This window comes from Equus caballus, chromosome 19 (assembly GCF_041296265.1).
Source record: "Equus caballus isolate H_3958 breed thoroughbred chromosome 19, TB-T2T, whole genome shotgun sequence".
NCBI classification, from domain to species: Eukaryota; Metazoa; Chordata; class Mammalia; order Perissodactyla; family Equidae; genus Equus; species Equus caballus.
Window position 1 is genome coordinate 33,801,002 of NC_091702.1, and position 27,986 is coordinate 33,828,987.

The 27,986-nt window shown below is 45.7% G+C and overlaps 2 protein-coding genes and 1 long non-coding RNA gene across 17 annotated transcripts in view; 2 read left to right on the forward strand and 1 right to left on the reverse strand.

Moving 5' to 3' along the window:
• The window catches only part of MAP3K13 (mitogen-activated protein kinase kinase kinase 13), a 165,042-nt gene extending 147,757 nt beyond the window's left edge, over window positions 1-17,285 (forward strand). For 11 of the 15 annotated variants that reach the window (XM_070242661.1, XM_070242662.1, XM_023623460.2 and 8 more), the window contains 5 exons: window positions 668-805; window positions 4,762-5,548; window positions 8,000-8,070; window positions 10,469-10,766; window positions 11,626-17,285. In XM_070242661.1, coding sequence (XP_070098762.1) covers window positions 668-805; window positions 4,762-5,548; window positions 8,000-8,070; window positions 10,469-10,766; window positions 11,626-11,727 — 1,396 coding nt within the window. In that variant the 3' untranslated portion in view covers window positions 11,728-17,285. Of the gene's footprint in view, window positions 1-667; window positions 806-4,761; window positions 5,549-7,999; window positions 8,071-10,360; window positions 10,767-11,625 lie in introns of all 15 variants that reach the window. The other 4 variants (XR_011428778.1, XR_011428777.1, XR_011428779.1 and 1 more) reach the window with 1 other exon arrangement.
• A 483-nt stretch (window positions 17,286-17,768) lies between these two features.
• On the reverse strand, window positions 17,769-25,938 carry TMEM41A (transmembrane protein 41A). The gene is made up of 5 exons (XM_023623468.2): window positions 25,677-25,938; window positions 23,890-24,043; window positions 21,752-21,913; window positions 20,987-21,125; window positions 17,769-19,011 (listed from the first exon to the last, which is right to left on the reverse strand). Exons 1-5 carry the CDS (start codon window positions 25,793-25,795, stop codon window positions 18,791-18,793), a joined length of 795 nt encoding a protein of 264 aa, XP_023479236.1. The 5' UTR covers window positions 25,796-25,938; the 3' UTR covers window positions 17,769-18,790.
• On the forward strand, window positions 24,132-27,984 carry LOC138918972 (uncharacterized). Its single transcript, XR_011428781.1, has 3 exons — window positions 24,132-24,292; window positions 26,060-26,214; window positions 26,346-27,984. It is a non-coding gene; the product is annotated as an uncharacterized lncRNA (long non-coding RNA).
• Window positions 27,985-27,986: the final 2 nt, after the last annotated feature.

Consider the following 27,986-nt stretch of genomic DNA (forward strand, 5'->3'; position numbering starts at 1 on the left):
TCCTTATTGATTTGGGCCCATCAATCAGCAGGAGTGTATCACTCTTCCATGTTGCTGCTCCTCAGAACTGGCAGATATTTTATTCACTCACCCAGCATTCCTTAAGGGATATGCTGTGCACATGTCCCTGGCCCTGGTGAGGTTTACTGTGGAGTGGAGTTGCTGCGAAGCTGGTTATAGAGGAACATTCACTTGACAGGCATTTTCACCCTGTTGAATGCCTCAGAGAAGGGGTCCTCATTCCAAGAAGAGCTTGGTGTGGATGAGTGGGAGCTTATTGCCCACTGGGGAGGTACAGTGGCTGCTGAAAGAGATTTCAGGTCATTCTGATAATGACAAAAGAACCCTGGGGTCCTGACCAAAACAGCAACTGAAAATAAGTAGGACTTCTGCCACTGCATTGAGTCTCCCACAAGGTGTGTCAGGGGCTGGGAAGGTCAGGCTCTGATGCCATCGGTGAGCTGAAGAGCACAATGATGTCAGATTAGTTTGAATTTAGTATATATTTTTTCCCCTTTTTTAACTCAAATAACAGCCTTATTATTCAAATAGCCTGTATCTGTTGGGTGTGGCCAGAGTCTGTGGGTAGAATTAGCCTGGGAAAGCATCTTGCCCATTTTTTTCTGTCTACAGTGATTGAGATGTGGCTTTTTCTTTCATTCTGCAGGCGAGAGCAAGCAGTGGAAAAGAAGTATCCTGGGACCTACAAACGACACCCTGTCCGTCCAATAATCCACCCTAACGCCATGGAGAAACTCATGAAGAGGAAAGGCGTGCCTCACAAACCGGGGATGCCGACCAAACGGTGGGAGCCTGCACCAACCTACTGTGCAGATAAATGGGAAAATATCCCCCTCAAGATACATTATCAGAGGATGGTGGGTGTGGCCACTCTATTCTTCATCATTAGTACACTTGCCTCTAGATAAAACAGGCAGAAAGGTGAGAGAGTGTGCGCCATGAAGTCAAGAAATCTAGTTTTTACTATCTGAGGCATAGATATTCATTGTCTTAGCATGGAATAGTAAAAGAGAAATAAACTGGGGGCCAGACAGACCTGAATTCAAATCCCAGCTCTGTCTATTATAAGCTGTGTGATTTGGGCCATGTCATTTGACCTCTTTCAACCCCTTGGGTAAAATGATATAAATCTAGCACATGAAATTTCTTTTTCGTTTTTTTTTTTTTTTGGTGAGGAAGATTTGCCCTGAGCTAACATCCATTGCCAATCTTCCTATTCTTTTACTTGAGGAAGATTAGCCCTGAGCCAATATCTGTGGAGTAGGTCCACACCCAGGATCCAAACCTGCGAACCTGGGCTGCCGAAGTGGAACACACAGAACTTTAACCACTCGACCATGGGGCTGGGCCCCTTCTTTTTCTTTTTTTGATCCCTAGTGCACAGAAGTAGGTTAACTATAATTCTTGGTTTATTCAACATTGGTCCAGGCATGTCCCATTTTTATTTATTCACTTAGTTAGTTCTTTTTAATAACGTAGTAAGTGCCTGTAAATCCAACACCAAAATCAAAGGCAGAGGCTTTGATAATGACCTGCATCAAACCATATGGTTCCCATCATTCCACTCCTGCATGGACTGTTGTGAAGTTTAAATAAGATAACATGTGAAATCACCTAGCAAATTATAGGTGCTCAAAAAATAGGTTTTTAAATAGTTAAAAAAAAAAAAAAAAGATTGCCCTTTCCCCTAATTATAACACATTTTCCTTATATTAGTTTAATCTTGGAATGCTCTTCCAGTCAGTTTTTATTACCAACCTCTACCAGAGCCTCATTCCTCCCAAACAATGGAGAGTTTGATTCCATCCTAAGTTAATGTAAAGGAAAGAAAGAGCCCTAAAGCTGGGGTGTGGCCCCAACAGTGAGACTTGAGCTAAATGCAATAAAAGTAAAGGTAATGAGAAAATGCAACCCAAAATGTATTTAAGGCTTTCAGAATGGTGGCCATTCTACCATAGCATGACTAAATCCATCATGCTAAATCTAAACTACTAATGAGGAACTACATGGAATAATTCCAATTTTGCTTTTATTTACCATGCCTGACCATCTTCTGGTCAAGTTCTGAGAAATGGTTTTCAGAGGGCATCTGGCAAAATGCTCTGGGAATCCCAACACCTCTTTCTTTGGTGTACTGGTTAGGGATGGAGTCCACCTGCTGGCTTTCCCCTGCGCTCTGCCTACAGCTAAAACTAAGAGCACTGGGGAAGAAAATAGTTTAATTTTTCAAAATATGAGCTCATGTTTACTTTTATTTTGGCTGTGAGAAATATGTTTGAAAGAGTTTGACACCACCAGTAGATGTTTAGTCAACATGCTAGCTGAACTGTCCAGAAGGCAACCTGGAGTGGGTATTAGAGCTGTGAAGAGTTGTGCTTTCAGTTGATTGGCCCTTGAAGGATTTAAGTTTTGGATTATTTGGACAGTCCATTGATTATCAAGTCAGAAGTCCAGTGACCTCTGAGCAGATCAGAGAGGAGAAACCCATCCTCTACCCTTATCCTAGGTTTCAGTTTGTATTTGGTTAGGGACCAAAAAGAAGATAGTCAGAGTTCAGTTATGGATCCACCAAGCCTGTCACAAGTGAGTGTAGTCCAGTAAGATAGTTTAAATGCCTCATAATAAGGAAAGCTTGGAATGGGGAAAGAACTACTCCTTGGTGTCCAGAAACTTGCATTCAAGTTATGAGTTCTGCCACTTACTAGCTTTGCAATGGACACAAGCCAATTAACCTCTATGATCCCTCAGTGCCCTTATCTGTAAAATGGATATTGAAATAGTAGGAAGCAAGTACTTTATATGTTGTAAAGTGCTTTGTAAACTGTGAAGTGCCATATCAATGTTATTCTGTGATTTTGTCACTGCCAGCTTCAATAAAAGCAGCCTTCACCTGACTGTGACACTTTCACGTCAGCTCTCTTATAGAGCCCACCCTAGCCAGTCACTGTGTAGGTAGATGCCACTTACTGGGCCTTGGAGGGCTGTCTTGCCTCAGTAAAAGCCCCAGGGCCTCCTCAATCCAGATACCTCTGTGGCACAAGTTGGCCAGCTGACCATAGAACTGTGAATCCGACACAGGACACTGCTGATGGCAGCACAATACTCTACCCACCTTCTCATAAACCAGTAACACCTGGAACTGCTGTGCTAAGACAAGGCTTTAACTGTACTTCTCCTGAAGGAAAAGAGAAACCCATCTCCTACTGCCTAATGCCTGCTAATTTCCTATGAGCCCTGGCTATTCAAAGTGTGGTCATCAGTTCAGCATCATCTGAGAGTGTGTTAGAAATGCAGACTCTTAGGCCCCATCTCAGGCCTACCCAATCATTTTAACAAGCTCCCAAGTAATTTGTATGCACTTTCAAGCTCTGCTTTGACTATCCAATAAGCCAGACTGGAAGTTAGGAGAGGCTTCTTGTCTGGATTCTACCAGTAACGGGCTGTGAGACTATAGGCCACTTCAGCTGGGCTTTGGGCTCCTCATCACATAGGGTGCAGGCAGGACTGTATCTGTGGTTTCCAGGCAAGGTCTGGGACACCCTAGGGCTTGCATAGAAGAGTCTCAGGGACTACTGCAGGGGTAGAGAGGACAAGGAGGGCGCGCCCTGCAGGGGGCGCTTCTGCTCTCCTACCTCTCTTCAACCATTCCACTGTATCTGTTTTATCTACTGGCTTCTCATAATAATTCATTTTAGAAAAGGATTCTGTTCTTAAAAAAAAAATTGAGGCCCTCCAACTCTGAAATCTCCTGCTGACAGTGTCTGTCTGGTCCCAAAGAAGGATGAGGCTACTCCCTAGTGGGAAGGAAGTAGCGATTCTGCCTGGTACCCTGAATCAGTTCATCAGTTCAGAAACTGTTTATTGTTTACCTATGTGCCTTGCAGTCGGTGCGCGCAAGGTTTCCTTTCAGGCGCTGGCTTCCTCCTGCACATGATCTGCATGACCGGCCCACTGGGCACTCGAAAATATGGCTGTGAGAGGACCTCCTCCCTTTAGGAGCACGGTAGAAGGCCAGCGTCACTCCTCGTGAGCCCTTCTCTTGCTGGCTCTGCTCAGCCTCTTGGGCTGTGTACTATTTCCCCCTTCTTCTCTCCTTACCCCTTTCCCTCACCCCTTTAAACATTTTTTGAGTACCTACTATGAGCAAGACTCTTTGCTAGTGTCCTTCACGTACAAAGATGGATGTGACATAATCCTAGCCTTCAAGGAGACCGTCTAGACCAAACTTCCTGAATTTAGCCTCTTGCCTAATTAACCTGAGGTTTCCTCCTCTGGTACCAGACCTCTGTCCTTTGTGACTCCCCGTGGGATCTATCCAGATCCATCATCAGACAGATTTGTGATTGTGGGCAAACAGCCATGCCTATGCCTTGGCCTATTGGCACTAGACTGATAGCTGATACTATGAGGAAGAGATCAAGAAACATGTAGGACAGAATTAGAATTTAAAAGAGATTGAGTACCTTGGCTAGTGGGGCACAGAATAAAATCCAAAAGGAATAAAGGGAATCCTCTATAAGGGGACAGTTAGGTTGTTTCTAACTTTCTATTTTAAACAATACTGTAATATAACATCTTCAAACACACATCTTTGTGCACATCCATTATCTCCATTGGATCAATCCCTGAATGTGTGACTGCTGACTCAAAGGGTATGTGTATTTTAAAGCTTGGGATACATTTCCCCAAACTTGAATTTGTTTTCATGCGTTTAAAACCAAACTTGTTCTTTTCTCCCAGGCCAGATCTGTTACGATCTGAAGGTATCCCCAGTATGGAGGTGGCTCCCACTGCATCCCCTTTGTCCGGAAGTCCCAAAATGTCCACCTCAAGCAACAAGAGCCGGTATCGCAGCAAACCACGCCACCGCAGAGGGAACAGCAGAGGCAGCCATAGTGACTTTGCAGCAATCTTGAAAAGCCAGCCAGCCCAGGAAAATTCAGCCCATCCCACTTATCTAGACCAGGCTCAATCCCAATACCCTTCTCCCCATCACCATAATCCTCTGCAGCAGCAATACCAGCAACCCCCTCCTGCCACGTCTCAGAGTCACCATCCCAGACTCAATATGCACGGACAGGACATTGCAACCTGCGCCAACAACCTGAGGTATTTTGGCCCAGCAGCAGCCCTGCGGAGCCCACTCAGCAACCATGCTCAAAGACAGTTGCCTGGCTCTAGCCCTGACCTCATCTCCACAGCCATGGCAGCAGATTGTTGGAGAAGTTCTGAGCCTGACGACGGCCAGGCTGGCCCCTGGGACTGTTGTCAGGCTGACCCTTATGACCCCTGCCTCCAGTGCAGGCCAGAACAGTGTGGGTCCTTAGACCTACCCTCTGCTGAGCCAGTGGGGAGGAGCCCCGACCTTTTCAAGTCACCAGCACACAATACCCTCTCAGAAAATGCCCAAGGTTCTGAGAAAATGGAAGAAAACGAATTCAACGGCTGTCGGTCTGCATCCTCCCTTGGCATCCCTCATCACATCACCCCCCCAATGCTACCTCGAAAAACAAGGCCCCTTCAAAAGGTGAGCTGTAGTGACAACAGCTGTGTGTGTCACTGCCTTCCAGGAATGTCAGAGCCTCTCATGTTATTTGCACTATAAAACGTACATAAAATATGCATTTTGTAAAAGGATGAGATAAAAGCATAAGCAGAAGTTTCTTTTCCTTTAAACACTCTTTCAACACTGCTTCAGTGATGGACATGGGAATACACTTTGGAACTGCTGACCCAGGGGACTGATTCAAATGTATATAATTTATAAATAGATAAATAACCAGGTATTGGGGAAATGTAATCAAAATAGTTTGGAAACCACTACCCTAGCCTAGTCCTGAGGGATGTTGCAAGAAGGAAAGATCGCATTATAAAACCCATTTGGGAAGCAGTATCTTCCGTCCCCTCCAGGAGATTCCCGGTGCATGGTAACAAATCCTAGGCTTTGAGAAATCATGCAGTAACCTTGTGTAATCCAGCATTTCCCTCACCCATTTCACCATACTTCACAGTATATTTTGGAAAACATTACCCTCATGACCCAGCCAGTTCTCAGTCATTGAATCCTGTTCCTCTCCTCCTCACCCACTGGCTGCCTAGGGTTTATTAGCTGGGAGGCAGTCTTCTATAGTGGTTAGAGCAGCACGAGCTTGGGAGTCAGGCAGACCTGCATTCAAAGCCAGGCTCTTCCACTTAGAACCTCTATGAACCTTGGTGTCCTTGTCTATAAAATGAGGCCAATAGTGGATGCTGCCTCACTGGTTGATGTGAAGATTAAATGAATTAATTAATATAAAGCATTTAGAACAGGGCCTGGCACATAGCAACCTTCCAAAAATGTAACCTCGCCTTGCTAATAAGTTAAAAATAAGATTATGTATGAAAAGTGTTTAGTACCTGGTAAACAGTCAATATGAAGTATTCTTTCATCTCATCATTCATTAGGAGTTTAGTTGAAGGAATGAAAGAGTGTAAAACGTAAATGAGCATGTTTTGGTCAACTAGACATTTAATAGAAAAGAAGTTGAAGCTGAGGGCTGCTGTCAGAACTGTATTTCCTCCCCCACATACAGTGCTGCTGCTGCTGACTAAGAATTCTCAGATGTTAAATTGCATTTCAGGTGGTGCAGTGAATTTGGGTTAATCCATTTTCTGCTCCCACTACACCTATGGCCAATAACATGTATTTTTTTAATAACAACTTTATCGAGATATAATTCATGTACCATATAGTTCTCCCATTAAGTGTACAACTAGTGCTTTTATTCACAGAGTTGTGCAACCATCACCAAAACCAATTTTAGAATATTTTCATCATCCCACAAAGAAGCCCTGCACCCTTTAGGAATCACTCCATTCCCTGGTCCCCTGCCAAGTAACATGTATCTTTGAATCATCCTGATGCCATCTATGGGTCTGCAGGCCACAGAACACACACCTTATACATTTGGCTTCATTGGAACCATTCTCCCACAGAGCAGTTCAACTTCTCTTTCCTGAGATACACTCCCACAGATACTCCTAGGGTAAAGTGCTCATCTCAGCCAGGTAACTTCATCCCTGTCTTTCCTACTCAAAAAGCTTATCAGAATACACATGGATAAGAGTGACAGTATTTTACAACTGACTTTAAAAGTAAATTATCCTCAATCTTTGATACCATTACTTGGACCCAATTACCCACCTCACAAGGGATTGTAGCTATCCAGTGCATCACGATGCTGTGGTTAAGGACAGTTGATCTTAGTGTGGCTGTTCTTATGCCCTTGAAGAGAGTTGGAATCTTCCCTGTAAGGGAAGATTCATCTTCTCAGACAGGACACTTGCCCTGCCTTCCAGATCAACCACGGAGCCCTGGCAATCACAAGGCCTCAGACATCCCAACCAGAGCTCCCTTGTATCTGCCAACATGCTGACTCAATAATGTACTAAGCACCTGTTTTGTATGCAGCATTGTATTAATGGTAAAATAGGAATACAATATAAGATATGGTCTGACCCTCAAATAATGTATGTCTTAGTAGTGGAGGTGATACACACATAATAAATATAATAGTGAAAAAGTGATTGGTAAGTAATAGGGGAAAAGTTGTTGGGCTTTGAAGAACTGACAGATCACTTCTTGGTGGAATCTCTATGTCAACTGAGTCTGGAACCACTAATGACAATGATTACAGGAGATCACCCCAAAATCCAAGACCTCTAGTTTCCCCTCTCCATCACGCACCTCTGGACATTTTCATGGAGCCTTCACCTCCCTGAGGGCAAAGATAACGTTTTACTCAGTTCTGTGTGTCTTCCAGGATCTAGTACAGGGTCTGTCATTATGGACACCCAGGAAAAGTTGCCAAATGAGTGAATGACCCTTAGCAAGCTGCTACTCAGTGTCTTTTGATGATAATTAAATCTTTTACAAGAACTGTGTGTGTGTGTATGTGTGTGTGAGAAAGAGAAATAAAACTTTTCTCCTTGTTCTCAGAGTGGAGATGACTCCTCAGAAGAGGAAGAAGGAGAAGTGGACAGCGAAGTTGAATTTCCACGGAGACAGAGGTAAAACCAACAAGCACATGTGATTGCTTTCAGTGTAATGGGGGAAGATCCTGAGTTTGCCACACTTCCTGTTCAGTCACAGGTCACTTTCTAACAGCCACCTTATAGGGAAATTTGAACTCACTGTGTTCATGGTTTCCCATCACCACATTTTGGCAGCTGGTTATGCACAGCAGATCCAAGTTCATCAGAATTCATTTCAGAGGAACTTCAAGATGAGGAGCATAAGTACACATTCAAGGTTACGATTGAGAATATAGCAGGCAATTTATGAGGGATGGCCATGCTGTTTTTGGGGTAATTCTATTGGTTTCTCTGTATTCGTCTACTCGGGCTGCCATAACAGAATACCACAGACGGAGAGGCTTAAACAATGGAAATTTATTTCTCACAGTTCTGGAGGCTGGGAAATGCAAGATAAAGGTTCCTGGTGAGAACTAGCTTCCTGGCTTGCAGATAGCAGCCTTCTTGCTGTGTCCTACATGGCAGGGGAGACAGAAAAAGGGAGAGAGATCTTCTTCTTATCAGGCAGAGTCCTGTCAGATTAGGGCCCCACCCTTATGACCTCATTTAACCTTAGTTACCTCCCAAAGACCGAAGCTCCAGATTCAGTCACCTGGGGGTAGGCCTTCAACATAAGAATTTGACGGGGGAGGAAGGGACACAGTTCAGTCCATAGCACTCTCCATGCCTTGAATTTTATACCTCAAATTAATTATAATTAGATGAGTTGACTCTTCCTCAACAGAGTCTTAGGAATAACTTCCTATTTAGCCAAGAGATGGTAACTTTGCTTGTAGGATTAAAAAAAGGACCACACCCGCCTACTTCTAGAATAGAGCTGCTCCTAAGTAGAAGTAAGGAAGGTAGTTTTCTTTGTCCCAGGAGGGCTTTTCTGCTAATAGACATTCCCTTGAAGAGTAGGGCTCTAAGAATCCCCAGGGAGGTTTGTGTACCTACCCAGAAAGAGGAATTCTCGGCAAACCAAGGGACTCCTAGTCTGTTGGTAAGTTGTACTCTGGGTCCCCACACTGTGCACAAAATTGTAATCTGTTCTCATCCCCTGCGCTGTTCCTGCCATGTCATTATTGCTGTCTTAGTGTCTGCTTGGACACTATGTTTTCTCCTGTGCAGCGAGACTGAGCCTGAGTAAAATGTCTTTTCACTCTCTGAACTCATTCTGCTGGCATCACAATTATGTTACTTCCAGCTTTTGTTCCTATGACACATCATGAGCTCAGGACACCTAATGCCTTCTCACCTTTATTTTTGCCATAATGCAAATTATATTTATGTTCTTACCACATGGTTTTGCTTTTTGCATGGTAACATTCTTCTCCCTGTCTCCCTTCTGGATCATCAGCTTTGTGTCCTACTTTAACTTCCCTTTCCTACCTGGGCTCCCTCATCTTCTTTCCATGTGTCCTTGATCCCCCCACCCCCAGCCCATCACCTGGCTTAAACATCTGCCAGGATCAGATCATATGCCATCAAATTGCTTTGCACTAAGAAATACAGAAAGATGAGACAATGACAGAGGAAAAGGGCAGTCTTCTTTTATTATTTGTTTTGTTTGTTTTGTTTTCAAAACCAGTATAAGCTAACAGCATTCTTATTTGCTAGGCTACTTATAAACAATGGGAAAGAAATGAGGAACTTTTACAAATCTCCCCCTCCCCCAGCCCTGCCCCAAGCTTTGCCTCATTGGAGCTAAACCCAGCTGTTAGCTGGAATGAGCCACTCACTGGCTGGGGAGTGTCCCCAGCTGCACAATGAGAGTTCCTTCCAAGCTTATTCCTGCTGGGGGCTCCGTGGACGGGGGTGGTGAGCGCACACAGCCTTCCAGGGCTGCCATGCCCAATGGGGCCTGCAGCTGCGGGGGGAGGGAGGTAGAGGACTCCGAGGGGCCTGTGAGTAGACCTCGCTCAAGCTGCAGCTCTGCCTTCTCTGATGGTGTGGCCTGGAACAAGTCACTTTTCTCTGGCTCCAGTTATCTGATCTGGGAAATGAGTCAGACCAGAGAATCTCCAAAGTCTGTTTCACCTAAGAACCCAGGATTCTATGAATAAGAAGCATAATTTCAATTTGAACATTTCCATACCATGCATACGTGTACACAGGATAATTAGACCAGCCAATTTTTTTAAAAACCATTGGTAGCCATCAGCTTTGGAGTGTAGTGTTTGGCCACATAAACATGTAAACCAAATGAAAAGGGAAATTCACATTTCCTTCTCTGTTGCTTTAAAGTTAAATAGTTTCTACCTATCTGGATTTGATTCTCCCTCAGGGGCAGGAAAAAAACGAGATGACCTCGCACCAAAGCTATGATTGACAGACAAGGAAAGGAAAGTAGTTGTTCCTGTGATGAAGTTCCTCTGGTTCTTTGTGGTTCTAGGCCCCATCGCTGTATCAGCAGCTGCCAGTCATATTCAACCTTTAGCTCTGAGAATTTCTCTGTGTCTGATGGAGAGGAGGGAAATACCAGTGACCACTCAAACAGTCCTGATGAGTTAGCAGATAAACTTGAAGACCACCTGGCGGAGAAACTAGACGAGCTGCTGTCCCAGACGCCGGAGATCCCCATTGAGATATCCTCACATTCGGATGGGCTCTCTGACAAGGAGTGTGCTGTGCGCCGCGTGAAGACACAGATGTCTCTAGGCAAGCTGTGTGCGGAGGAACGTGGCTATGAGGTGGGGCTTCTCTTCCCTTCTCCTCTCATCACTTTTCCCTCCCTATAGCTCCTTTGGGTTAGAACATGCTCAAGTCCCTAGGGCCTTTATAGTTATCATTTAGTATATAAGATAAAACAACTGCCTCCATGAAGTAAGTAGAAGGACAGAGATCAACGGAGCTCCCTGAAATGCGGGCCATGCTACCAAATGAGGCACAAACATTAAACTGCTCAGGAACCCTTCATTCCAAGATTTAACTCACACATCACCTTCTCCCGACCCCCTCTCCCAGCCTGGTTAAGGACATGAGCCTCCCTCTCCATGTCCCACTGTCCCCTGGACAATGCTGTCATAGCACATGTAACACTATAGTGCATTCAGTGCCTTTTGAGAGGCAGGATAGCATAGCGGTTGAAAGTGTATACCCTAGAATCTGACTGCCTAGATGCAAATCCCAGCCTTAGCCTTCCCACTTACTTACCGTGTGACTTTGGGCAAGCCACTTAACCTCTCTGTAGGTCAGTTTCCTTATCTGTAAAATGGGTATGATAACAGCATCTATTTCATAGGGTTGTTGTGAGGATTAAATGGATTAATAGATATAAAGTACTTACGGCTGGCTGTGTCTAGAACATAGTAAATGCTATATAAGTTGGGGGGGTGCTGGTACTGTTATAATTGTCATCGTCATCATCAACATCATCATTATGTGTCTTCCTTCTCCAGAAGCCCCACAAGGAAAGGACCTGGTCTCACTTATCTTCATAGCCCACTTACCCAGCAACTCAGCACAGTACCTGTGGTGTGGGAGGTGTTCAATATATGTTTACTCAGTAAATGCAGAAATAAATTGTTTTATTTTGTCCTCACTTTGCAGAATCCTATGCAGTTTGAAGAATCGGACTGTGACTCTTCAGATGGAGAGTGTTCTGATGCCACAGTTAGGACCAATAAACACTACAGCTCTGCTACTTGGTAATGAAAGAATGCCCATCCTGAAGATCTCCTCACTTCCCTGGCATTTCAAATCCACCCCAACCCAGACTCTTCCCACTCTCTCCCTGCTTTTTTGGCTAGGAAGAGAGCTGCCCTATCTTTCTTCCCCCTAGAAATGAGCTGCAATAACAGGAACATGAGACTTCGCAAATCTCTGGAAAAAAATATCCAAATGAAATTAAGTCTCACGAACATTTCAATCAAGAATGGCAGGGATCTATTTTATTGAATATTCTAGCTACTGTAACATTGATATTTATTTTTGTTTGACATTTTAACACTTTGTACTGTAAAGAGTGAACTATATATGATATATAGAGAGAAACAATAATTTCTTGCAAAAAAAAAAAGACAGAGAGAGAGAGAAAGAAAGGAAGAATGAAACGAAAGAAGTGGAAGTTAGGAGCAACATCCTTGGGAACTGGTGGGGCCAGGAGGTATTATTGCTACTTGAACAGGGGACCAGTCCTTTTGGCCGTAAGTGACTGAAGAAGAGCCAGAGCAAGACATATTGAGCATTTTAGAAAACAAAGAAGGGCAAAAGAAAAGCAATTCTAGGTAATTTGTGAACAGACCACATTAAGTTCAACCAGCTTACCCAGATGGGTGATGAACATGACCTAGAAAAGTTTGGTGACAAGATATTTGCACCCAAGGTCTTTGAGGGCATATACTTCCTCTAGGAGGAAAAAGAAAACTGTGTACGTGGAAGCTGATTTCATTTCTAAAATTTTAAGCAGCATTTGGTCATAAGACTTATACAGTTAATGTCAAACCTTGTCCTTGACAAATACTTCCCTTTCAATGCTGTCATTGTCATTACCTTGACAAATGTGTTACCTTGACCAATATGTTAATTTTTCAGACTCAAGTGCCATTTTCTTGTAGCCTATTTCCTTTCCACCTGTTGCTACTTCATTTAGGAAAAAAGGAGGAGGGGTGGGCCTGAGGAGAGAAGGATAAGAGAGAAAGGAAATTTACAACAGTGCTGGAAAAGCAATTGTGTGATTTGAGGAAATACCTTCTCAGAATGTCTCAGTTCGGCTACATGGAGAAGATGGGGTCAACCCTCCCTGGAACCAAGCTGCTTGTCTACCAGAGTCATATTGATTTAAACCGGACAACAGACTTTGAAGGCAGCTAGGCTGTGTGTGAGTCTGTCCAGTGTCCAATCCCAAGCCATTCCCCTTGTTTTTACTCATTAATACATTCTATCCTGGAAGCTTTAGTGACTGGCTACCACTATCAGAATAAAGGCAAAAGAAGCAACTTGCAAAACGCAACCTCTCTCCCGCCACAATAGCATTTTTGTTAATTGCTACTTGTAAAATGTATTTTAGTTCACTTTGCTTCGATGCAGTTTTGAATAATTGGATTTGAAAATTTATGGAAAGAACAAGTGATGCTGAGCAGCGATTGGAAAGAGTTTACATTGTCCAAGGCATGAGGTCCTTCCTGTCTCCACGGTCATGGGCTCTGAAAAGCATCCCAAGGTACTTCATGGTGCCTCGGCTTTAAGGACATTTTTATCTAATATTTTATATAAAAACAGATGTTGGCCTAGTTCCTGTCTCTGTCTCCAAGATGGGTTACTGTCAAACAACCTACCTAGGCTCAAGACCTGAAGAAGATGGCTAGACTCTCTGACGCCACATCATACTGGACATTTGGAAAGACTGACATACAGGTATTAAACCATTTCCAACGCAGATGAAAACGTTGCCCTCCTCTGGGTTTCACTGATTGCATCAGCCAAAAAGGAAAGCAGGAGGGAAGATAGAGCAGCTCCTTTTGCTTGTTTGATCCCCTCCATTTGTTTACACTTTATGTTGAAAATTGATTTAAAATTTAGTGTCTATAATTTATAGCTCTTAGGTAGGATGAAGGAAAATGTTTAACTTATACAGAGAGCAGTATTGTTTGCATTAAATTATTCCATTTTGTATAAATTCTGTAGCTGGACTACATGAAAGATCTTAAGTTATGGCATTATTATCATTGTTATTTTATTTTATAATTATTATTCTCATGTTCTGTCGATCAGAAGGTATGGTTTACGGTATAGTACAATGATTGTGTTTATTGCTAACCATGAATTATTATGGATTTTTATGATTTTTATGATGGAATGAAAATAGAACTGCCATTTGGAAGCTCCCTGGTATTCATCCTAGTTGTGTCCTCTCGTTGTCTGTGTACAACTACAATCATCTGAGGATGAGCGTTCTGCCCTGGCGCCCAGTGGATACATTGTGATTCTGACTTGATCAGGAAAGCTCCTGGCTGGGCAGATGACTGAGTGGATGGACAAAGACTTCAAAAGCTGTAAACTTTCTCAAGTTTCTTAAGAAATAAAATCATGGGACTATATTAGAAGCAAAAAGAGAATTATTTAATGCCCTGAGAGGAACAGACCTAGACAGTTTCTGCAGGGGGCCCATGGGTCAGATCGTTTCAAGAACTCGCAGCATAGTTTGTAATCTCCATCCTGCCAGATGGATCCCACAAAACCAACCTTTTTTCTCCTAGTTGGGAGTAGCAAAGAAACTAAAAAAAAAAAAAGGCATGACATAAAATGCCTAGCTGTGATGTGATCCCATGACAAGACTAGAGAAATTCTAGAATGAGGCCTAGTCAACTTAGAGGATCATAGGGCTGGAGAAGTACCTTGAAAGTCCATATTTTCCATCCTTGGACTTTGGACCACACTGTACTGTGAATCTCTCTGGTTTGTTACAGAGAGCCGACAACTGTGTCCTCTTTCTGTCCAACATAAAACACTGACACTTCAGTTTGTCCAGTTCTTGCCCACCTAGTGGCAAAAGAGAAACACGAGGGTCAACATCTGTCTTACACCTTTCAGTGATGGTCTTCCTAGAAAACCCACACCTGATACCTCATTATTTTGGTAGGTTCTTTAAATTTCCATCTTGACTATCTGTCATGATAATGCCATATACCTATCTGGATTCACTTTTATGAACATGTTCGAGTAATAGACAGTGTTGAATCATCAGTCACTGTATTGTCAAGAGTTGAATAAAGTTCCACAGTGAACATTTTATTTTTTAGTAGAAGTGACTAGAGGCTTCAGAGAAGAACAGTGTCTTTAGGTTAAAAAGAGAAATGCCTTTGTATCCGGGCCTTGCCCTTCGCTGCCTGCCTTGAGCTAACCAGGACAATTTTGAATTGGTGTGTGTTCTTTGAGAACAACTCTACGGTCAGCTGAAGAGTGGTGAATTAAGAGCTCAGGGAATTTAAGAGCTAATTCTTCAGTCCTGATAACTGTGTAACAGTGCTTTAAGGAACCTCACAGGACTGATTTCAAGCTTCATTGTTGATTGAAGGTTTAACCCCCTTGGGATGAATGCCCACATTCATTTAGCATCTGTTTTTGACTGACTGAAAGATAATGAGTTTTAATTTGTGTTGCAGATGAACATTGGTTCTGATTTTCATCTCATTCTAGATCATGTCCTCTGAATAACAATTCCTCTTAACATTGCTTAGCAGAGGGCCTGAAAAGCCTACATCCACTTTGAAATTATAATAGACCTTCCCACCGCTAAAGTTTAGACTTGTTTGCAAGATTGTGGAACTCCTACTCAGAAAGGCGAAGAAACTAGCTCTGTTGTGAGATAATTTGGTTAAGACCTACTTGAAGTTTGGATGTTTAAAAACTTTAGTATCAACAAATTCATCCTTCTAGAATGAAGGATATTTTTACTAGGATTTAAAAAGTATTGGACATCTATTTCAGGACCTCATTGTGCTAAATTTTCCTCTTACTCTAAATAATGGATTTGATGGTTTGGGGTTTTCTTGATGCCAACCCAATTTTAAATGCCCTCCCCCACTGGGGAGCATTGACTTCCTTTCAGTATGAATGCATCCTTATTGATCAAATGATTTACTCTCTCTTTCCATGCCTTTATGTCTCAATTTTTCCCCCTTAAATGTTCCTACTTGAACTTCCTGGAACTGAATTCTCCAAAATAGAATATAATTTTTGGAATCCCAGGAATTCCCGCCTTGCTCTGCAGTATAGTATACTATGTTTTGTTTTGATTTTCCACTAAGCCAGAAGCCAAAATACCATGACATACCACCATCTACCATGTCCACTGTAAACACTCAAGACTGACCTTATTTGTTGATCAACATATTCTTTCCACTGAGCCCGGACACAGCCTCAGAAGCTCTCACAACACAGCACTTGGAGCAACAACTACCACTTGATTGGAATTGGCGTGCAAGGGGAGATCTGTCTGCCATCCCAGCTCTAAGCTTATAATTAATTTCTTAAAGGTGGTGTGAGATTTTGAGTGAGCCTTGACGGGAGAATGACAGGATCGCACCAATGGATCCCAACCTCTGGCTGTCAGGACAGCACCATTGGCAGGAAAAAGGCCACTTGCCTCCACCCACCGCCCTTTTGGACTACAATTCCAATTGAATAATCTCCAATCACTAATGGATTGAATTTCAGACTGTCTCTTCCTTTACATCATTTCATTGTGTTAAATGAGCGTGTTCCTCCCTCACCGTCTATAAACAAAAAGTTAATGCTAAGTCCCAGTTACTTGCTTCTTCCTTAGACTCTGAGACTAATGTACCAAAACAATGTGACATTCTTTTTAAGACTTGTACTGTCAGTATGAATTTAGTGCCTTTCCAGGCAGCAAGATTTTTCTTCTTTGCTGATTTCATAGAATAAAATGTCCTAGTATACTCACTCCACCAATGTTACCAACCTCACAGACTAGCACGTAAGAATCACATTGGTCTGCTTGTTGCATGTTACACCAATACTGCAAGCGCCCATTCAACTGGAGTGAATTAGGCTGCCAAGTGGAGGACCCTTGTGGAACCTGAACACTTCTCAGGGACAGGTGGCAGAAGAGGGGAGCTCTGAAATCACTGCTCTGAGCAGGGTGACTCCAAAGGGGTTGGGTTAAGGCTTTTGTTAAGTGTCACATGACCAGAGCATGATGGCAGCATTTCACAGAGGCCAGTCCCCAAGCAGATGGCAAGGCCACTGTAAGGAAACTTCTGGCAGAATCCCAGGCCTCTCTCGAGCCACTTCACAGCACTCAGGGGAACGCTGGCCCCAGGCCCCAGGCTGCTGCCCAGTGACCAGGCAGACAGGGTCCTCCAATGGTTGCAGGCCAGAGGGAAGCCCAGCCAGAACGTGCAAGCTGTTAGGAAGCCATCCCGTACTGACCACATCACCCAGTCACTCTCCACCTCCACAGTGACCACTTCTCAGACTCTGGAAGTGAGAAGACCCACTTTTGATTCTTTATTGCAGTAATTTGAGTTCCTTTCAACTTGGAGCAAATTAAGTTCTTTTTTGTGGTTAAGTCTCAAAATGAACTCCCTCACCTGTCTCCCCTGTGGTCTCCGGTCCTGTTAGTTCCCCGCTCCATGTGTTGGTTTCTGATGCTGGCTCCCTCTTTGTACTGAACAATTTGTACAGCCACAGAACAAGAGTGACTATCAAGGCAAACAAATGCATGGAATTAAACAAAGTGTACTTCACTGTTTTCTGGTCCTGTCTTTTCCTAAAGGTACTGTTTGTGTCCTGAGAGCTGCCTTCACAAGTCTCAGCGTGTCAGAACTTTAGAGGAAGGAAGACTACATGACTGCATTTCCTGCAGCCAAAAAATAGGTGATGGGGAAAGCTGGTTTCTGCAGCTCTCTCATCAGACACATCCACCAATGGAAGAGACAACCATCGTTGTCTTTTGTTACAGTCTCTTCTTGATTATTCTGTCATAGTCTAGACAGAACTTGGCTTCTTCCCTAAGCTTTCCTGCTGCCCATCATACAGCAACGCTTCTGTCATTAGTACCAACTATAAAGTGAGCATAGAGAGGAAAAGGTGAAAATGAAAATCTGGCTTCCTAAGAATAACATTGGTAAGAAGCTAAGATACCATTTTGGATTGTCTGATTTTCAGCCAATGCTGATTCCCACCGGCAAGGGGAGTTGAAAGCACCACGTACAAACACACACCACACAGAACATTTATATCCATTTATTTGGGAAACTGCTTTGCCTGCAAACTCACAACTGATAAGGCACGTTGTTGCAAAATCATGGGAGAGGGAGAGAGAGAAATCTACGAACCCTGATAAAGGGCAAAGGACACACACTTGCAATAGTGTAGAAAAGCTCTCGTGTCACCTTCCCTATCTACTCCAGAACACACAGAGCCACATATTTCAAGTCCAGTTGGCCACCTCCTCACCCCCATTTGGTTCAGTGAGTGAAGGGCCTGGCTCTGCCCTTTCCAGATGGGTAAGAATTTCTCCAGAACATATCCGTAACATACAGAGGTTGCTCCATTCATATTTAATAGTCTGTTTGCAATCAGCTTAATGGTCAGGACATGCAACAAAGAGTAGATGTGACATACATGGTAACATCACTGTGTCTGGACACAAAGAGCATCACAGAAATCATTGTGCATTTGAGCTGTATGTGGAAGTTCTACGCAGTTCCTCAGCTTATTTCCCTTGGTTTATGGATGAGGTAGGTCATCAGCAAAAAAGTACAAAGAAACACAATTAAGAGACTAACAAGGTGAAGAGTGATGTCAGCGATGTGGGTTCAAATGTCATCATTTACACTACTAACATCCGCCAGGGACTTAACAGGAGAACACTGTCACAACAGCCCATCACTCTGCAGATGTGGCACTCTGGACAATCGGCGTGCTCTCCCAAGGCAGCTCAGGGCTGGCGGGAGGCAAATACAACAGACTATCCTGAGTTCCTTGTTACTCGGTAAAATATAAACAGGATTTCCAGAAGGCCCTCCAATTCGCAGAGTATCCTCTTAAGTCAGGACGCGTTTGAGAACCTGATCTAATTCATCTTCTAGAGCAGAGTGGCCTTTACGATAAGACACTGCACACACAGGAACAGTCCAAATCACCTGTCGAGAATAGTTAACAAACGATGAGGGCCTTTAGAGGACCACACTCATTACACAAATAAACTATAACAGAGTCCAGGGACGTGGCAACCAAAAACTCCAGATCACGTGTCCTTTCTACTATTTAGATGATTAGCACTGCTTGTTTCATTCAAATGCAGGTCTTTCTGACTAAATTTTTTAATGAGAGTTCCAGGAACTAAGGCCACCAGGGCAATGGCCAACAGCTTAAAGACAGTTCCCCAGGAGAAAAGAGCATCCAGAGAGGTAAGGGTTGACAGGATGGAGCCTGTCTGCACACAGATGAAATTGTATGGGATCAAACCTGGAAGAAAAAAAGGGAAAGAGCCTGTTACTGGTGGGCAGGAAATGAAAAACAATCCCCTTTCAGAAATGTCACCAGGAATTCACAACAGTGACTCCAGGTTTTGTGGGGTTTTTTTCCCAACTCTTGACCCCTGAACATAATACCTCTTTCCTGTCTTCTTTTCCACTCTTTCCTCACTCCCATATTCATCTGCCTTGTTCAACAAAAGATGTAAGATGGTTTAAAAAAATATATACTCAGGATAAATTTTTAATTTAAGATAAATAGGGACAACAAAATGAGTGAAGAAAAAAAGGAGTACAGTTAGGACAAAAATGCATAAGGTTTACCCATTTGCTAGAGGAGCCAAATTTGCCTCTGAGTGCTCCACAGCCAAAGTAAAGAGAGGCACCAGCACTGAGATTTACAGTACGCATATGCTAAAGACAGACACGTTTCTTAGAAGCAGTACTACTTTTCATCTTTGTTTTTTTGTTTGTTTTTTTGAGGCAGATTAGCCCTCAGCTAACTACTGCCAGTCCTCCTCTTTTTGCTGAGGAAGCCTGGCCCTGAGCTAACAGCCGTGCCCATCTTCCTCTACTTTATACGTGGGACGCCTACCACAGCATGGCGTGCCAAGCAGTGCCATGCCCGCACCCGGGATCCAAACCAGCGAACCCCGGGCCGCTGAGAAGCGGAACGTGTGAACTTAACCGCTGCGCCACCGGGCCGGCCCTTACTTTTCATGTTTTATATTGCCTCTAAGAGGTCATCAAATCCACTGGATCCCAAGTCTGCCTGGTGGCTGGAGAGGCTGGTTGCATAACAATCCCCCAGTGAAGTTGTTAAAAACAATCCCCGGGCTCCAACCCCAGAGATTCTGGTTACCTGGGTCTGGAAGAAAGCCCAGGAATCTGCATTCTAGCACCCTCTCTGACCCCGCCCCCTCAAGATTCTGACTGGTTTGGGACCCCCTCCCCCGATAATCCATTCCTCTTCTACAGTAGATGATGCCTCAAGGTCATAGACCACTCAAGGTCACAGCTTGTCAGAGTGGGGACTGGAACCCCGGTCTCCAGTCTTTTCGAGCCTTGTGCCACCGAGGTCATGACGGGCTGCTGAGTGAAGTACTGAAGCGCTGTGAAAGCCGCTATGACCAGAATTAGCTGTGTAAGACTCGGCTTCGATTTAAGATCTCAATGTCTCTCCAGAATTCCCTATTAATAGCAGCCGCTCAACCACAGATTTGATATGTTTGACCTAGAAGCCCTGAGTAGTCTTTTCTTCTGTGCTCTGAGGAAGGCTGAAGAGAGGCAATCCCTGCCTTAGGCTTAAGGAGGGTGGTTTACTTCCAGTGTGGAGAAAACAGTCACCGATCTGACAGGATGTTAGCACTTTACCATTCCGGTATGTGTGGTCCAAGGCCCATGATTTGAGAAACGCTGCTCTAGGCTCAGCCCCTCATCTGGCCAAGTGGTCCATTGAGGGTAAGCAGCTTGCAGAAGGTCACAGAATTGTCAAAAGGCAAGAAACCTCACTGGTACCAGCTCTTCCTAAGGCAGATCTTAATCAAAACAGGGGCCAAAGCCAGACAGGAAGCCCTTTGCTCTGCTCCTTCCCCCGCCCCCACCCTTTCTCCGCCACAGCCCTGCTTCTCCCGCAGGCACTCACCGAGCCCTGACGATGGGCCAAGTCGTGTGTCTTACACAGATTTCTAATCCCAGGGCCCAGCACAGTGCTCAGCACTCATTAGGCACCAAATACAGCTGCAGAATAAACAATCCTTATTTTTCCCAAAAGGATTTTTATGGATTTTCAGGTTCAAGCCTGAGTAGCTTTGACATCAGGAACCAGTACTTTAGGTCATGAGGCCTGAAGATGCTCTTCAGGAGCCTGTGCTCTCAGAGGCGGGCATGCCCGTGTGGCTGGTAACCCAGAGCAGTCCCCCAACATGACAACTCTGAAGACTCAACCCCACCCCACAGCTGCTTACCGATCAGAACAGAGAAGAAGAACTGCACGACGGGGATGTTCAGAATCGGGGCTGAGAGGTTCAAGAACCAGTTTGGCGTCATGGGGAAAAGTCTCAAAAACAGTAAGAAAAAAAACAAGCTGTTCCTGTTCTCCTCCACCTGTAGCCAAAGAAGACAAGGCCATTAAGAAGCAGAAAGAGTCTCCAGGTATTGAAAATCTGTTGGTACCAGGCACTGTTCTAGATACTTTACATATTCTGTAAATTCTGGGACATAGACTGTTCTCATTTTTTTTGTTTTTGTTTTTTTTCGTTTGGCCCTGAGCTAACTGCTGCCAGTGCTCCTCTTTTTGCTGAGGAAGACTGGCCGTGAGCTAACATCCATGCCCATCTTCCTCTACTTTATATGTGGGATGCCTACCACAGCATGGCGTGCCAAGCGGTGCCATGTCCGCACCCGGGATCCGAACGAGCAAACCCCAGGCCGCCGAGAAGCGGAACATGCGCACTTAACCGCTGCGCCATGGGGCCGGCCCCTGTTCCTGTTTTTAAAATGGAGATCCTGAGGTTCAGAGAAGGCAGGAACTTGCCCAAAGTCACAAAGCTGGTAATGACGGAGGTGGGATTTGATCCCAGGTCTGTGCCTCTTGGAGGCATCCGAAGGACCCCCAGGACCTCCCACAGCAGGGCAGAGGAGCACTGTGGGAAACCCCTTCCCCTCACTCCCCTCAGGGCCATGAGGTGAGTTCCTGGGGCCCAGTACTCGGCTGTGCCCTCTCCCCTTACCTTCCTCTGTAGCAGGGCCACTTTATCAGGAAAGTAGGAGACCACCAGCTGTTTGCCAAAAACGCTGGAGAGCAGGTAGCAGCATGTGGCACCCACTGAGGTCAACACACAGCACAGCAGAAGCCCCAGCCATGGCCCAAACAAAGCACCAGCTAGAACGTTCTGCAAAGAAAACAAACCCTCGGCCATTACAGCATCTGGCAGCTAGCAGTCACCTCCTCCTGGAGCCCAGGAGTCACAGGGTCCCTCCTCCTCCAGTGATTTTTCCCAGCCAAAACCCAACTCCCATTTTAAAGAAGTGAATGAAAAGTGATGAAAGAGCTGGGAACTACAACCCTGGCCTCGGTCTCTTCACCTTTAAAACGGGGCAGAGGATTAAACCCTCAGCGGGCCAGACAGAATTAAATGGGAAAATACGTGTATATGGTACCCAGCCTGCTGCACAGGCTGTGGCAGGTCCTGCAAAGAGATGCTTCCAGAAGGCAGAAAGGAAACTCACAAGTGACACTCAAAAAAGCCTTAGATGAACAAAAATGGAAAAGTGAACCAATAATTCCTAAATGCAGTTTGGCTGGAAACATGGGATCCAAGAGAGAAGGTAAAAGGGGAGGCAAGAAGGTGGTGATCTGCTCAGCACCTACTATGTGCTAAGTGCCTGACCACATCTTACTTAATCCTCATTACGACTCTGTGTCATGTACTATCCTTACCCCCTTGTACAGGTGACAGATCAAGTATGGTGCCCAAGATCACCCTAGGCAGAGACAGGATTCACTCCCGGGGAGCAGTTGGCTCTTCACCCTGAGGGATCAGCTTAAGAGGGAAGGCAGGTACGGGGCAACCCCAAGGAATCAGCCCCTGACCTCGAGCACCACATACCTCGCCTGTCTCTCTTGGCATAGACCTGTCTGCTTTTCTTCCAGTTTCTAAGAAAGAAACTGCTTAAGTGGCAGATCCAACCTGAGCTGAATCCTGGGGCAAGAGAGAGAAGAGAAGATGCTGGGGCAGGAGAGAGAAGCAGGACGGAAAGAAGCTTTCGGGGTTTCCTGCTCAGTCGCTTAATCATTCCACAAGGGCTGAGGGCCACGGTGGGCCAGGCACCATCACCGTGCCAGCCACTCTACACTCATGTTTTTTTAATCGTCCCACGTAACACTCCTGGGGGTTAAGTAGGGGTATCCTCATTTTACAGATGAGGAAACAGGGTTGGAGAAGTTAAATGGCTTGCCCCTGGTTCCACAACTGGGATTCAAACTTACCCCAAGCTCTAACAATATACATACATTCACAAACCAGCTTAAGATGCTGCTGTGAGGAAAGCACAGACCCTCCCGTGTAACCTGAGACGGCAACTGAGAAGCATCCAACAGCTGAGCACAAGCCCAGGTCTAACACTGAGAGCCGGGGTGGGGGCCGAGAGAGAGCCGGGGTGGGGACCACCTGGAAAATCAGAAGGACTTGTCCTCTCCACACCAGGACTTCCCAATCCTCCACAGCCTAATATCGCCATGAACAACTTACATTTGTTCCCCAAACATTTGTGAAGGCACTTCCCTATGTCAGGCAAATGAATACAAAGGCTGAGACTAAGGAACAGGGCCTGCCCTCAGGAACTTACAGACTGTGGAAAAAACAGATTTAAAAAAATCAAAAACAGTGCTAAAATGCAGAACATTACAGGAGCTCTGAGGAGGAAGAGCTGACCCAGCCCGGGAGTGGGTGCATGTGTGTGCATGTGGGCGCGCCTCTCAAGGTCAGCGCTCCAAAGCTATCAATGCCTCAGAAACAAAAACAGCATACCTGAGAGGAAAGGCAGACTCTGGAGCTGGGCAGACGTGAGTTCAGACCCCAGCCCTACCCCTCCCCATCTTGTCACCTTGGACAGTTACTTAACTTCTCACCATTTGTTTCCTTATCTGTAAAATGTGGATAATAATGCCCATTATTGGCTGTTGGGAGAATTACATAAGGTCATGCAGGTAAAGCAACTAGGACAGTGCCTGACACAGAGGAAGCTGTCAGTAAATGGTTGCCATAACAGCCTGTCCTCTGGACTGTAGGATTTGCAGCCTAAGGACCTCTTTCCAAAGACACAAGGTGGCTTCCTGGCAGGCACAGAAGGAGGGCAGGGCACTGACCAGGAAGCTGGAGCCGGGGATGGCAAAGGCCTGTTTGTAGAGGTAGGCACTGCAGAAGAGCAGGAACACGTAGGCCTGGTGCTCCTTCCTGTACTCTCGAAGCACCTCAGAGAGCTCCCGCAGCTCAGCCAGGTCTGAGGGGAACCACAGTGACCTGTGGATATGGAAAAGCAGATGGAAACAGGAGTCCAGATGAGCCTAGTACTTAAGAGAGTCACTTGTTGTGGGTCTTCTTCCCCAAGGAGGTTTATAAATGTGCCCATCATGTGGTCTGCTGGGAACACACACGCGATGGGAGCCCAGGATGATGGATGACCCAATACAACACAGCAGGAGTGGATGTTAGAGTCCTGGTTTGGAAGCGAGAGACCTGGGTTAGCATCTCAACACTGCTACTACCCAGGTATGTGATCTTGGGCTAATCCCTGGGCCTCAGTTTCCTTGTCTGAAAAAGGACGGGCCGGTGTTGGAGAATCACTAAGTTCCCTTTTAGCTCTCAGGTTTTATGATCTATTCTTAAGAAGCAAATGGATTAATTTCTAGGCAAGTACCAAACGTCCTAAATTGCCTTCCTTTCAAGGAGCACTCCTCCCACACAAGCTTTAAACCAAGGACACCTCAAACTTCACACTGCTCCTGAGTTACTAGCAAAACGACTGTTTTATCAGTCACTAACAAGCCAATTAAAGCTTCTCGGGGAAAGTATATCTGTCCCACACCATAAACATAAGCTTCTTGATAATATGTCAAGCTTGAAACCAACCCTTTGGAAGAGCCTGCCTGTTCACCCCGCTCTTTATCTGGTCCTCAGTGCTCTCTGAATCCTGTGCAAGGGTTATAGTGTGAAGGCTACCTTGCCTCTGGCATATGAACAACCCTTGAACCCATCAATGATCAAGTACGAGCAAGCCTTCCTAGTTCTCATCAAAATGATTCTCTCAGTATGTCTGACACCCACAGCAGACCCTTCTCAGCTAGAGCAAAAGAATACAGTAATGAAAACAGTTGTCCTGACATTCAGATATCAGTAACATCCTTGACAGTGCAATGCTGTGTCAGGCACACTGCCATGAACTTTACAAACAGTATGCAGCACACAGGACAAACCAGCCCGATAGGTATTGGACTGCCTCCTGCCTCACGCAGTCGATCAGAAGAAGGGGAAAAGCAGAGACGGCCAAGAAGAGGGGTGGACCCGATCATTAATTCGTGAATAATTTTAAATTGTCCATGTAACGTTTCTCCTGAAGACCGAACGCCTTAAAGACCCAAGGGCAGACCAGATGGAAGAGAGGAGAGGTGGGGCGCACGAGGAAGGGAGGCTGAGGGTAGTTGTGAAAAGGGGCTGCGGGTCCACACAGCGGTGAGGGTTGGCTGCAGCTGGGGGTCAGAGGTGGGCCTGGGAAGGCGACGGGAACCCAGGTAGGGAGGCGATGCCACCCCGCGAACAGAGCTGCGCGGGCAGGCTCCGCCCGGGGCAAGGCGCCGCGTCTCCCTCCGCAAATCCCCACCCAAAGGCACCGGCCGCGCGCGCGGGCAGCGCGCCCGCGCAGCCGGCAGGGCCCCGCCAGGGCCGCGCCCCGCTCCCCTTCACTCGGCCTGCCCGAGACCGTGGAGACGCGGCCGGGATCCCAGACCCCGAACTCCAGTCCTAGCCCTGAACCGCAAATCCCGGCCCCCGACGCCTCCGATCTGGGAAGCCGAATCTCCGATTCCCAGACCCCGTCCTCGGACCAGGCTCCCTTCCTCGGACCCGAACCCCGGTCCCCGCCACCGCGGCCACGCACCTGCCTCCAGTGTCCTCGGCGGAGCCCAGTGGCGGCCCGCGGGGCAGTCGCGTCGACAGCAAGTACAGGGCGAAGGTGCAGCCAGCGAAGACCAGGAGGAGGCCGAGCAGGGGGCGCATTTCAGCTCCCGCACTGGACCCGCCGCGCCGGGAGGAGCTTGGAGGCAGCGCAGGGGTCGACGCTGCACGCGGCGTGCGCCAGCGGAGCACGTTCGCGGACGGACCGGGGCGGGGTCCGTGCCAAGCCCCGCCCCCAGGCCCAGGCCCCGCCCCCTGCCCGGGCTCCGCCCGCTGTGCTCCCGGCTGCCTTCCAGCCGCTCTGCGCGTGCGTCTGTTTTCCTTCCATGTGTGTATCTTATTCTACGTTTGTCTCGTTCTTCACAGGTTTGCAGCCTCTCCGCCAGGCGCTGGGAGGTCCTGGGATGAATCACGAGCCCTGCCCACAGCGAGCTTGCAGTCTAGTGGTTAAAACAGTCTTGTCCACAACCAGCTGTAACAAAGCAAATGCTGCCGGTGTAGAACGAGGGGCTCCAAACCAAGTACGGTGGGACGGTTATAGTGACCACGGAAATAGTCAAAATTACCTTTTAGTGAGTGCATGCTATATGCCCATTATCCCTAATCCTCACAGCAACCTTGCAAGGTTGGTGTATTTGTCTTTATTTAACAGATGAAAATCTGAATCTGAGAAAGATTGAGTGACATCCCCCAGAAGAGAGTCCGGACTAGAATCCAAGTCAACCTGTCCAACACTAGTGGTCCTACACTGCGTGGATTCGTGGAGGAGATGGGGTTTGAGTCTACCTTAAAGGAAAAGCAAGATTTCCACTATGAGAAAAGAGGGAAACGGTGAGCTGGGGGTCCACATAAGGCACCAGAGTCCAGTTTCAGTGAAGCCTAAGGTGTGTGAGGAATGAGGGAGAAGTTGGGGACAACCTGGAAAGCACTGGAAGACAAGCTAAGGAGTTGGATTTTTCAATTTTTACACGGTGAGACTCCAACATAGGTGTTTGAGCAGAAGAATGATTTAGTTCCGTTTTAGGATTTTTGCTCTGGCAGGTGATTAGAACACGTTCTCAGTTGGCAGCTGCAACTGTTCTGGTGAGAAGGGATGCAGGCCTGAGCCAGGACCACAGCAGTGGGAATGGAGGGAGGAAGATGGTCAGACTGGGAGGAGTTGAGTTGGTAGGATATATGACTGATTAAATGAAGGGACAGAGGAGGTCTCTGAAATGTCGCAAGCCTGGAAAACAGAGAAAAGGCATCCTCATCATATTATTCAAAGCACCTCTTGAGCCAAACAGGGAGCACCTATCAGAATTCGAAGTGTACAAGGTCCTAGCAATTCCACATCCAGGAATTTACCTTATAGACATGCCCATGGGTAGACAGAGATGTATGTTCAAGGGTATTCTCTCAGCTTTGTTTTGATATCAAGAGATTGGGAGCAACCCAAATGCCCATCATTTGGGGACTAGCGAGGTTAGCTTTGGTATATTCACAAATGGAACACTCAGTAGCTTCCTAAAAGAGGGAAGCAACTCTTTATATCCCGATACAGTGCAGGCGCCAGATAGATGGCTGGGATGAAAATCAAACAAGTTGCGGAGTTAGAGTATACTATGACTCATTTGTAAGAAGAAAAAAAGGTATATCTAATCTTTTCAAAATATTGAAGTATTTATGAAAAATGATTCAATGTCTCAGGTTTGTATCAGAATAGTGGGACGGGAATCTAGTGGGTAGGGATATAAATAAAACAAGATTGGCCATTGAATTGATCATTGTTGAAGCTGGATGATGGGCACATGGAGGTGGATTTTCTACCATTTTCTCTATTTCTGTATGTATCTGAAATTTTCCATTTTAAAAAATGTGGGAAAATGGTCTCAGCTCTTCATGCTCACTTCCTCCCTTCAAACCCTCCGTAACAGCTGAACATGCACCATGTTCGTTCATGCCCCTGCCGACACTCTACCCTCCATCTGGCAATGTTCTCTGCCTGAACATTCCCACTCTTTAATCAACACCCAGGGCAATTGTCACCTCCTCTGAGAAGTCTTTGCCAGCTCCTACAGTTGGAAAGGTTGTTCCTTCTCTGTGCTTGGGGCTCCCTTTGAAGTGTCTGTATCCCTATTATTGCTAATACTATGCTCCAGGGTCATTATCTGTCTCCTTAGTAGAGAGTGAACATTTCCATAAATGAAACAATGTCTCATCTATCTTTTGTCTGTCCCAGCCCTTAGCCCTGTGCTTGGCTTATATTTGGCACTTAATAAATGTTTATTAAATTAATGGGTCAGGTCAAGCA